The 12,744-nt window shown below is 34.8% G+C and overlaps 1 protein-coding gene across 3 annotated transcripts in view; it reads right to left on the bottom strand.

The window, feature by feature from the left end:
• Positions 1-2,528: 2,528 nt before the first annotated feature.
• Positions 2,529-12,744, bottom strand: part of nlrc3l (NLR family, CARD domain containing 3-like) — an 18,797-nt gene continuing 8,581 nt past the window's right edge. The window contains exons 1-7 of one of the 3 annotated variants that reach the window (XM_059533966.1): positions 11,718-11,886; positions 11,514-11,602; positions 8,425-8,529; positions 7,696-7,833; positions 7,304-7,616; positions 5,562-5,808; positions 2,529-4,633 (exon numbers count right to left, since the gene is read on the bottom strand). In XM_059533966.1, coding sequence (XP_059389949.1) covers positions 3,048-4,633; positions 5,562-5,808; positions 7,304-7,616; positions 7,696-7,833; positions 8,425-8,529; positions 11,514-11,554 — 2,430 coding nt within the window. In that variant the 5' untranslated portion in view covers positions 11,555-11,602; positions 11,718-11,886 and the 3' untranslated portion in view covers positions 2,529-3,047. Of the gene's footprint in view, positions 4,634-5,561; positions 5,809-7,303; positions 7,617-7,695; positions 7,834-8,424; positions 8,531-11,513; positions 11,603-11,717; positions 11,887-12,744 lie in introns of those variants that run through there. The other 2 variants (XM_059533967.1, XM_059533968.1) reach the window with 2 other exon arrangements.

Genomic DNA, 12,744 nt, shown 5'->3' with positions numbered 1-12,744 from the left:
ATTTGTTATTTTTTTGACGATTCACTGTGTATTTTGCAATGTAATGGCTATTATACGTTTTTTCTCTGTCATCTTTAAGTGTAATATAAATAAGCGCTGTTAAAAATAAGTGTTGTCACGTGACAGCCGCTGCTTTTCTCACCTAATATAAGGATGGACCAATCACAGACGCGTATGTTTAAAAGATACGACTGGGTCAGTTTCTAAAAAATATTGTGGTGGATTTGCATTACGGTCACAGGCACGACTTAAATGTCTCCAAACAAACAAGCAAAAAAAAAAAAAAAAAAATGACTGGTGATATGAGTGCTTGTAGATGAAAGATTAGCTTTCCTGACGCGATACTTCCGAAGCAGCACGTGGCAGAGACTCGTGTAACATCGGCCAAGATCGGAAAATCCAGCGTCTCGGCTAATTCTAGTACGTGGCCACCCTATTAGGTTATATTTTGCACAAATGAGTTATACATTTGTAAAATGTATTAATAAATTACATAAATATATAAAGAGTACATCACTGATGTCTTGTTAAAATACTGAATCGTATATATAGTAAGTAAATGCACTTAATAATCAATACAAAAGATAATACTGTTAACTCTTAATACTCTGAAACTATTTTTTTTTTTTTTAATTTAGGGGCAATTTATGACCCTCAAAATTTACTTTTTACCTACATGAGTCAATAAGCCTAAGGAAAAAAAGAGAAAAATGATTAAAGATAAAATTATTTAAAAATGAATAAAAAACATATTTTATGCATTTCTTTTAAAATCCCAAAAATATGCATTTGAAAACAAACATATTTTGCTATATAGAATTAATATGCATTTAATTTAGGGGTAGATTGGCAGATTTATTTATTTTTTCTCTTGATAAATGTCAAGAAAAAGCCTCACTGCACCACTATAAGAGGCATTGTTTTATTATAAATGTTTTTTTAAGGACACAATGGTGAAGATTATGCATAAATTAGCAACTCTTTGGTTTTGTAACCCACACTCCTCTTTAAAAAACCCAACAATAAAAGGAATGGCTTATTAATCACTATGTCACCTTAAATCCATCATCTGTCAGTGTTTATGAGCAGACAGGACAGAACTGAACATTTATTCAAATGTCTGGATGAGTAACTAGGTGAGTTCTTTCTGAAGAGTAAATCTGAAGCAAATGCCACAAGTAAAAAAAAAAAAATACAAATCTATATTCTGTGATTACCTGAAACATGAAAAACAACGACTGCTCATATCTGCACAGAATAATGAATAAAAACATCATAACGTGCTGCTCTCTCAGGATAATAGTCTAGCTATTCATGTTACTGCTTACTCACTGAATGTTTACAAATGTAATTATTTTTTATTATGAAAAGCGGCGATTGTTAATGAAGTGCACTTCCAGTTCTTCAGCCCCTTGAAAGCATTGTGCACACTTTAATGATATCATCTATTAGTGCTATAATTGCCCATTCCTATTAGCTGAAAAAAGCCTGAAGCAAACACATCATCATACTGACTCAAACAAGCAAACCGATGTTCTCTGCTCACAGCACCAAAAAGAGCGAAAGGAACAGCTCACCCGATTTATAATTTACACATCATGTCACTCACATTAATGGATTTTTATCTCCAAAAAAGTGAAGAAAAATGTTATTCCAATCAAAGCAGCAGAGACTGTAGATGTCAATGATGTACACTACCAGTTGAAAGTTTGGAATAAATTCACATTTTATAATATTTTATTTTATTTTTTAAGTAAAGTGTCTTCTGCTCACAAAGGCTTTATTTATTTGATAAAAAATACAGTAAAAGCAATAATACTGTAAAACATTACAATCCAAATAACAGTTTTCTAAATCAATATATTCTAAAATTATTCTAATATGAAGTTGTGTTGATGTTAATTAGTGTCAATGTTCAAAACTTCTTTTTTACGGCAAAATATCATTAGAAATTTTTTTTCCTGCATTCTTTGATGAATGAAAATGAACTCTTTTATAACAGATCTCTTCACTGTCACTTTTGTTCTTGTTGAATAAAAGTGTTCATTTCTTTCTTGAAAAGTAGTTTATCACAGTTTTCACAAAAACACCTGGCAGCTCAAGACTGATAATAATCAGGGGTGCGTTTCCCAAAAGCAACTATAGACTTGAGTTCAATTAGACTTGAACCCATAATTAGCTAACGATGCTTTCCGGAAACACTTCAGAAATGTTTCATGAGTGGCAAATCAGCATTTAAGTATGATTTATGAAGGATTATGTGCATCTGGAGTAATGATGCTGAAAATGCAGCATTGATCACAGCAATTAATTACATTAGAAAATATTTAAATAGATTTTAAATAATATTTTACAGTGGTACCGTTTAACTGTTTTTAATTAAATAAATGCAGCCTTGGTGAGCAGAAGAGACTTAAAAAAACAAAACAAAAAAACATTAAAAATCATAATTAATCCAAACTTTTGACCAGTAGTGTTAATTAGGGTTGCATGGTTTACACAAAAATATCACAATACTATAAGCTCCAAAATACTGGCGACACAACTGTATTTTTTTTAAAGAGGTAGTATAGAAGCAATGTTGTATGTAGGGCAGTCGCTAAAAGGTTAAAATTAGATTTTATGGTGAAATTTGTTATTTTTTGTGTTTACTCATGTCTATTTTATATAAAAAATAATGCAGTGTGGCTTTAATTCAGTGTGAGCTGTGCATTAAAATTATACTCAGTGCTGAAACGATTCCTGCACTTCTCTTCTCTTTTAACATGGGCCTGAAAAAAATATGCACTGCTTATACATGCGGTGTGAAACCGGTCTTATATAATATGCATACATCTCTAAGTTGGCATGGTATGGCGATACAACACGGTGTCCTGATACTTCAGCTGGTATAGTATCGTAACATGTGTTTATGGTATCGTGACAACCCTAGTGTAAATAATGACAGGGTGAACCATCCCTTTAACTGAGTCGCTCCTGCGGGACGCTGCGTTTAGTGTTACACAGTCCCACCTCATAGATTGAACACTGCCTTGCTGTGTTTCTTCTCATCTTCCTTCTTTGCCTTCTTCCAGCTCCACCAGACACAACTCCAGGTTTCTTCTCCTGTCTGGATGAAGGTTTTCTCTCATTTTTTTGTTGATGTATTTGACCACATCCTCCGTGCCTTTGGCTTTGGGGTGGTAGTGATTGAGCTGGTATCCGCGCAAGTTATCCTCAGTTCCTGGAGTCAACAATCCGATCAGGAAGCGCAGGAACATGTCCAGATGTCCATTCGGAGACGCCAACGCACGGTCGATGGCGGGACGGAAGAGCTCAATCATAGACCGATCCTTGTTTGTGCCCTGAAACCAAGACATTTTGCTTGGTTCGATCACATTTTTCCCGTGTTTTCTAAACGTCACATAAACATACATAGCGGCCATGTATTCCTGAATAGTAATGTGAACAAACTTGAAGACCCACGTTCGAAGGTCTTCGTTTCTTCGTTTGACCTCAGTGGTTAACTCATCCCGAGTGCGCAAATCTTCATATGTGAGGTGAACAGAGGTCAAATCGTCCACCTTAAACCAGTCCCGTCTATCTAGAATCATCCGATATGACATTTTCCCCAACATCTCAATAAACATCTTATCTTCATCCTTCCAATCCTGTGCCTCGCTGCTGCCGCCGCGGTATTTCTCAAACGAGCGGTTCATTTGCACAATGATGTACTGCGAATAAAACGCTGTGATGCCAGGTGGGTGTTTGCCGTATTCGGGATCTCGAAACCCTCGTTCGAAGATGAACGCCACCATCCAGCTGAAGAGAGGAATGTGGCAGATGATCTCAAGCGCTTTGGAGCGCTTCATGTGGTTATAAACCTTCCTCCCGAGCTCAGGTTCAGTGGTTCTCTTGGTAAAGTACTCTTCCTTCTTCTCATCCGTGAATCCTCTTAAATCTACATACCTGTCGATTAGATGCGGAGGAATTCGATGGGAGGCAGTGACGTGGCTGGTGATCCAAACTCTGGCATTCGGAAGCAACGTGCCTTTTATTAAACTGGTGAGAAGAGCATCTAATGGTGCTTTCGTCCTGGCGCTTGTGATAATTTCATTGTTTTTGAAGTCCAGGTTGTGCTTGTAACATTCTAGAGCGTTAATAACAAACAGACTCAAGCAATCGGGCTTCTCGATGAATTTAATGTCGTCAGCCTCTGCGAAAATGCTACCGAGTAGCTCTAAGAAGCTCTGATTTCCGTCTTTCCCAAGGTGAAACTCCTTCGCCGGCAAAGGGAACACGAACTGAAAATCCTGATTGCTTTTTTCCTCCATCCAGTCAATGATGAACTTATTAATAGCCACCGTTAGACCGCAGGCGGGAATTCCCGTCATCATGACCATACGGATTGGTTTCTGTTCGTGAGGAAGGGGTCGAAAGATGTCTGCAGCTCTGATTTGGGTCTCCTCGATTGTATAAGGTATCTTGAGGACCTCATTCTCAGGGTTGATAGGCTCCCTGGTGCCTCTGATGACTGTTACGGGTTCAACATAGACGTCACTGATGTAGCGCTGTTGACCAGGACGACATCGGCCTTCATAGAGATTGTAATAGCGTCTGTTGTAAGCTAATTTCAGGTCATGCAGTAACACAGCTAGAAAGAAACAAAACAAGTAAAGAAAATCAGGAACTTAAGATGCAGACAAGGAAGTTTATTCAAGGTTTATTTTTACACCACATTCTATACGAAATGCATCACAGGAATAAATTACATTTTATTCCAGCCTAGATAAGCAAAAGTGACCATAAAGTACTTTGGCTAAAGCCGACACAAATTTTATAACATAATTCAAACTCATTTTAAACATAGGAAAATATTTTTTTTAATCCTTGAAAAAGTTGATCAATAATAGAAATCACAAAAATGTGTGTGTGTATATACATATATATAGGATGCCTTTATTCACCCCCTGGAGCCATGTGAGGCACTTTTTATTACAGATGGATGCGCTTTTTTTGGACTTCTGTTGAACAGAAACATCCACCCAATGCCATTATAAAGCTGGGATATTTGTTAATTTGACTCCGATTGGATTTGTCTGAAAGAAGAAAGTCATATACACCAAGGATGGCTTGAGGGCGAGTAAAATCTGGGGTAATTTCCATTTTTTGGAGAACTATCCCTTTAAAGTAGTTTATAAGCTCAGCGCTGCTTTGTTTAGTGCAGTAAACCAAGGAAACTCTATATCGCTGCTGCTCCATAAGCACCACCTGCTGTCAGAGAGTGAATCTGCGTCTCATTCATCCCATCTGCTGTTTTTGTTTTGTGCAGATGTGTTTTATGTAGTACAGTTTCCAAAAGCTAAAGACAGACCATTCTGTTTTCGTTTTAAATTGTGTAATTATACAATCTAATTTTATTTTGAACTTCTCATGCAGCATCTTTCATACATTCTGATTCATAATAAGGCAAAAACCTCAAATGCGAATCTGCCACAATCCTGTTATACAGATTTTTGGTCAAACCGTCCAGCACTAACGATAATTACTTTTCTTTTTTGTGATGTGTGAAGCTGCTGTACCTCTTCTACAGCTCTTCCTTAGGTATCCGTCTAGATTGCCTTTTCCAACGTTGTGGAGGGATCGTATGGTGAGATGCAGAGTTTCTCCCAGCCCACAGACCTCGATCATTTTATCGATCACATCCAGTGGGTCATTAAGATCCGCAATTGTCGAGTAGTTCTTCCTGAATCTGTAGTGAGTGCTCAGACAACGCTTAAAATAGGCAATCTCTCCTGGATGGAGCTGGGAAAGACACCCCACCATTTGCTGAATGAGACAAAGAAACATAAACAAACCTATATGAAGTTTAGGTTTACATAGAAATAAACCATTGGCCACATTGCGCTCTACAATTACATGTAAAACGATCAACTTGATCAAAACCTTCCTTTTTAACCCGTCACACACAATCTACTCTATGCCTCCTGTCGCCTGAGTGATAGTTGGTACAGTTTTAGCAAGTAAACAGTCTTTTAATGTAATTGTACAAACGTCCAATTTTCCTTTTGAGGAATGTTTATTTGTTTATCTCCCAGTCATCATTGTATTGCATTGCATTATATGATTTGTTCATCAAACTAAGCACTTAAATATCTTACCAAGACAGTATTTGGAGATATAGAGCAACAAATTATATTTATATCGCTTTATAGGGATGTAACAATGCACCCTGAGCATAAACAAATATATGACTATTCAAATTGGTTGAGATGAATGAATCGCGATAAAACTTGGGGTAGGAGTTTATATGAATGTATCTCTGAGGGGAACTGACGGTCTTCAGAAAATTTATGATGGTATTTTCTTTTTATCTTGCCTCTTATGCATTTAAAGTAGTGTTTATAAATGCTCTGTTTAAAGCAGTAACCTATGAAATGCTGTATTTCTGCTGCTCCATTAGTGCCACCTGCCGTCAAAGAGTGAAATTACGTCTCATTCAGAGCTTCTGTGGTTTTGGTTTAACGCACAGGTTTTATATAGTATAGTTTCTCAAAACTAAAAGACAACACATTCTGTTTTCGCTTCAAATTTCAACATTATAAAATCAAATTTAAATAAAGAAGCACTCATGCTGAATGTATGCAGCATCTTTGTTTGTTTATATGAAGAGATTATTTTATTTTTATTATTTATTTGATTTGGGATTTAAGCAGTATTATTTGACATATTTCAATTTCACAAAGAAATGTGCAGCATTTGGTCCAAGAATAAAACAAAAGGCACATTTTCATTTATAATTAGAATTAAATTACATTTTGTTAAAAAAAAAAAAAAGAAAAAAAGATAAAATTTTATCTTGAAATCAGTATCATGAATTGTACAAGTCGAGTGAATTGTTACATCCCTATCATTTCATAAATATTCTATACTGTTATCAAGATCCCCTTACAAGCTATCAGCTATTTTATAATTTTATAGACAGTTAACGCCTTTATATTTTATAATTGACCATGTAAATATCTGCATCTGCACCAAATTGTGTATTTTGCTCAGCTTGGGCCTCTGAAAAAAACAAAAAACTGAGCTGTTTTTCCTTGCCAATTATGAGATCCATATTCCCATTGCATCATGCTATATGAGCCATAAAAGTTGTATGTGTGTGTGTGTGTATGTATGTATATTATATAATATATCTATATATCAATAAACTGTTCCGTTTCAAAGTTTTATTTTTCTGACTATTATTTAATACGTCAGGCTTTAATCTACTGAAAGTTTCCTCTATGGTTTTCAACAGACACACAAAAACATCTACATCTACCTTTAACACATGGCGCAGTGTGAGGGAGCTGTGTTTGTGTTTAAACTGCAGACCGACGCCTTCCGGAGGAAGAGGAGGAGGATCTCTCAGTTCTTCACATTGTATAACAATTTCATCAAAATCCTCCTCTTCTGTCGTTGCCTCTGCCTGCTCCACCTGGACCTGCATTGCAGCGTTTTCATTCTGCACTTCCTGCACGCCTCTCTCATTCATCTCCGTGTCTCTGTCATTCAACTCTTCATCCATCGCTGCTTCTGTTCTTATGTCGCTCTGCATCTCAGACGGCTCCATGATCGAGGGCTCTCTGTTAATGCTGAATGACAGGAAATGTGAAAATGAACCTCATGACTTCAGAGATGTTAAGATGTAGGAGTGCACGGTTGATGTAGTACCTGTGTTGAACATGATAATCGCCCATGTGCATGATGGGTTGTCTCAGGAACAGTCCATCTTTGTATATGCTGGACTGGTTTGTGTTTGTACGTTCAGTAATTGCGGTCTCTGGCGAATCTGGGCGATTAAGCCTGACCCTGAAAATACACATGTATGATATAACCATGCAATGTAACTTATGCCTGCAACATTTAATGAAGTGCACTAAAAAATTAAAGCTAAAAAATGTATGTGATGTGTATTTTCAAAATGTTTTGTTGAAAATGTGTTTTTTTATAATTATTATTTTACATTATATATGTCATATATTCAAATATTGGACTAATTTCTGAAGGAGCAAATGATGTTAAAAATTCAGCTCTGCATCACAGGAATCAATTACATTTTACAATAAATTGAAACAGAAAACAGTTATTTTACATTTACTTTTTTTTAATCAAATAATATTTCACAATATAGCTTTAACTATATTTTTGATTAAATAAATGCAACCTTGCTGAGCATAAAATACTTCTTTCAACAACAAAACAAAAAAAAATAGTTACATTGAAAGAATGTCTCTCACATCACTTATTTACCTCTCAAAAAATAATGAACCATCAGTTTGAACAGAAAAAACAATTAAGGGACAATTTGAGTTCAAAAACTGCTCTGTTACATAATTATTAATCATCATTATTATTATTAATAGAATGAGACTTTTTGTGTGTTTTTGAATATAAGCGTACCTTGTTGATTGTTTGAGCGGCGATTCATCAAAGTCATTAAGTTCCTCTTCATGATCGTCACTTTGCATGGAGCCGTAACTGCTGGGCGGCCGGTCCATCATGATCCTCAAAACAACATTAACATCAACATTAGAACCGAAAGACAATGACAGCATCTGGAACATAGCATGTGTCTACTTTGAAGACCTTTTAACAAATGGAAACTGGTCCAAGCAGTCTTCAAACATGCAGAAATTCAAACGGCAGAACTTGAAACACTACATTGTCTGAAGCATCGCTGGAATAAAATGAATGAATGAATACATTTAAAATAACACAAATGTTTAAAAAATGGTCTGATAATATGAAAATGACTTCAAATGTTGAGTAATAATAAATATAGAATTTAAAAAAAAAATGAAAATAATTGTCTGATGCAAAAAACTAAAAACTAAAACCCCTTTCATGAAGTTGCATAACCATATTTATCTGTAAATTAAAAAAAAAGTTTCACTTTTGATTAACAGTACACCACTCCAGAATGTCACTTCCCCAATGTTAGTATGATTTGCCATTACAAAATAAAAGCCCTCCAAAAAACTAGTTTTGTCTTTGATTTTGAATAGCTCTAAAAATGAAACTCCCTTTTTTTCACAGACCAATTCAGATTTATAGTCCACCACCCCAGAGTGTGACTCGGCCAGCTTCAGTACGAGCTGATGTTGCATGACAAAATCTCATATATGGCCAGTTTTGTCTTTGATTTTGAGTAGCTCTAAAAAGAAAACTAGTGGACTATTAATCTGAGTTGAAACTGGTCTCTGGCAACAGGGAATTGTCTTTTAAGAGCTCTGCAGGCTTTTCAAAATGTGTCTTTTTTTTAATGAAAGGCTTTTATTTTGTTATTTCTCATCAGACAGTTGAGACATTGCGTTACTCAAAGTTTGAAGTCATTTTTATTTTATCAGACCCCCTTTTTTAAACATTTGTATCATTTTAACCTGTAAATCTGTCACTGGCCCCCCAGTGGGCCCATTTGCCATCACATGTTTAAAACAGTAATATCATAGTCTGAACCTAAAGTAATCTTGACAAACTATATATCATTGGAAAGCTTAAAGACTGTAGTTTTGATATTTGGGGACTGATTTATAATGATGCATAGATAAAATCATGAAGAAAAAGGTATAAAACTGTTTTGCATATATAGAAAAAAACAATAGATTAATCCTAATTTGATGCATTGTGAACTATAACCACTGATCTATAATATAGAACTGGATTGCTCATGACGCCATGAAAGTGAAGCTGCTGCGCCGCCATACTGGTAATCCCTATTGTGCGTAAACTTTCTATTGAATTAATAGGAAATTGTATGATTTTAATGAAAAAAACATCACCTAACAAGTCTGCGTTTATAAATCTTACGATGCAAACACCCTAGGCATGTAAACGTTATTTTTTTTAATGTTGGGAATTTCCCCTACTTGTTATAAAGCTACGTTCATGACAGTAGCAAACATTATGAACATGATAAACATCAGACAGATGCTTAATACTTTTTATTTTGATGTCTACTTCATAAATATTGAGAAATGATGTAAAAACATGTTTCAGGTCACTCAAACCATTTATGGAGATGAAGGCGCGCTTAAATGGTTCCTAATGGGGTTTGATGGTCATTTAATGGAAAAGCTTGGTACTACGCCCAAACAAAATCTCACTTGAAAGCTCTTTTTTATTTTTTATATAAACCTCAAATTTGGAACATAATTTTTTCTAGCCAGGTTTAGAGTAAATCATGTTTTGTAAAATATATATTTGAAATAAAATGAATATTTAAATTAATATATTTTATATTTTCATAAACTTAAACTTACATAACTTTGTTATATAATCTTTATAACTTTTTTCACTTCTACATCAATCTGCTAAGTTTCTGCTTTAAAAAGAGACCAACCTTAGGTCTGTGGCATTCAAAAAAAGCATTCAAAAGTTATAACCAGGCTCGGCTTGGTGTTCATCTTCAGTTCTCTCTTCACAGCAGTTCAGTCAGTGTACTGTTTGAGTAAATGAATTACTCTGGGATATTGGTTCGTTTTAACTCAATTTAACTCAATTGTGTCAGCCACATTAAAAAAGTTAACAGCTTAAGTCTTATGTGGTTTAATGCGCATTGGAGACGTGAACCGATTTAAACGATTCAGTTCAGTTAGATTTAGTGAACTGGTTCAAAAAGATCCGGTTACATCGAATGATTCGTTCACGAACCAGATATCACAAATTGCTTTGTTTTGAACTCTCTCACAACAGACACACAAGAGAAGACAATGCTGAATACAGTCGTAGTTTTTGCTATTTTTGGACCTAAATGTATTTTCGATGCTTAAAAATATTTTAACAGACCCTCTGATGTCACATGGACTACTTTGATGATGTTTTTCTTACCTTTCTGGACATGGACAGTATACCGTACACACAGCTTCAATGGAGGGACTGAGAGCTCTTGGACTAAATCTAAAATATCTTAAACTGTGTTCCAAAGATAAACGGAGGTCTTACGGGTTTGGAACGAAGTGAGGGTGAGTTATTAATAACATAATTTAGATTTTTCATGAACTAACCCTTTAAGTTCGAAATATAATTTTCATGTCTATGCTCAAAAAGTGGAATCGACAGTTAATTGACTCTTATTTTTTTTTTTAAGTCACCAAATATCAAAACTACAGTCTTTAAACTTTCCAATGATATATAGTTTGTCAAGATTACTTTAGGTTCAGACTGAGATATTACTGTTTAAAACATATAATGGCAAATGGGCCCACCGGTGGGCCAGTGACAGTTAACGCCTTAACTTTGATCTTACGCTATTACCGTAAGGTCTAGAATATACGCACAAAACAATGTGGAGGCTTGAACGAGTAGCTGGCCTAGTAGTTTAGTTTATTTAGATTTTAGGGCACTTTTAGTGGTTTCTTTAATTTGCTCTGCAAACCCGGTCTGGCTGGAGTCTCAAGTAACCAAACTAAACTAACCTGGTTTAGCAGAACTAAATCAAAACAGTCCGGTTGAACAAGAACTAACTGTGAAAACCTCAAGAAGACACTTACCGATCCTTTTCAGAATCACTATCGTCCCCAAAATTACTCATGATGATGGGTATAAACTCCTTACAAACCGATTACAGCACAGCTTCTACCTAACACACAGAATATATATCGATTATACAATTTATCGCACAATAAGGAAATTCATCGCTTGAAAAATGTTTTGAGCTAACTTATATCAATAATTAAAGCGAAATAAAAACTCACCCACAACATTTAGAAAGTGCTTTAGCGTTAAATCGACTTTTATTAAAAGTCAGTTTGGTTAATATGTAGTTTCAAAACGAGTTTAAAACGTCCACAGAAATGTCACCAGTTGAAACTGTGGCCTTTTGCGCTCTTCCGCGTTTCCCGTCATGTCGTGACGTCATTTGAACGTCTCGAACGTAGCGCTGACGCCTGCGTAACGACGGCGCGTTTTTGTAGTTTTTATATAGAATAAATTGTAGTTTTTGTTAAAAATTGAATATCTTATACATTTTTAGTTTAATATTTAATATAATAAAGCTTTGTATAAATTTATTGTTGCAGAATGATAGAGCGATCAGTTTACCACCATAAGTTTAACATCTGTGGAAAAAATGTTGTGAAATTAAAGCATGAAAATGCATAATATATTTATATAGGTTATAAGTTATGATAACTAAAAGAAAAATTTATGAATATATATAAAATGATAATAATAATCTTTCAGATTTTGTTTTCCTCCGTTTTTATTTTTAGATATGTATTTTTGTATGTGAATATAAATAATGTGTCTTTTTTGGTCACGCATTCCTCTATAAATACAATACAAATAATGAATAAATAGTGATTGTTGAAATCTAAAAAAAAAAAAATCATTAAGCTGGATTTTATTTAGCTATAAACGCATGGGCTCACTAATGCTGCATTTATTTGATCAAAAATACTTTCTGTGTGAATATCTGTTAAAATGTAATTTATTTCTGTGCTGTGCGGCTGTATTTTCAGCATCATTCCTCCAGTCTTCAGTGTCACATGATCTTCAGAAATCATGAAATCATGATGATTTACTGCTTAAGAAACATTTCTGATTATTATCAATGTTGAATACAGTTGTGTTGCACAATATTTTCGGGAAAACATTGATACTTTTATCAGGATTCAAAAGTCTGTTTTAAAAACACATTCTCCAAGTTCTTGTGTTTCATGTTTTTTTTTGTTTGTTTTTTTTTGGGGGGGGGGGGGTAATTTAAATTTTTAAGAAATGTTT

The sequence above is a fragment of the Carassius carassius genome, chromosome 41 (assembly GCF_963082965.1).
Source record: "Carassius carassius chromosome 41, fCarCar2.1, whole genome shotgun sequence".
Classification (NCBI taxonomy): Eukaryota; Metazoa; Chordata; class Actinopteri; order Cypriniformes; family Cyprinidae; genus Carassius; species Carassius carassius.
Note: the sequence above shows the minus strand (reverse complement) of the source record. Positions and strands in the feature narration are given on the sequence as shown.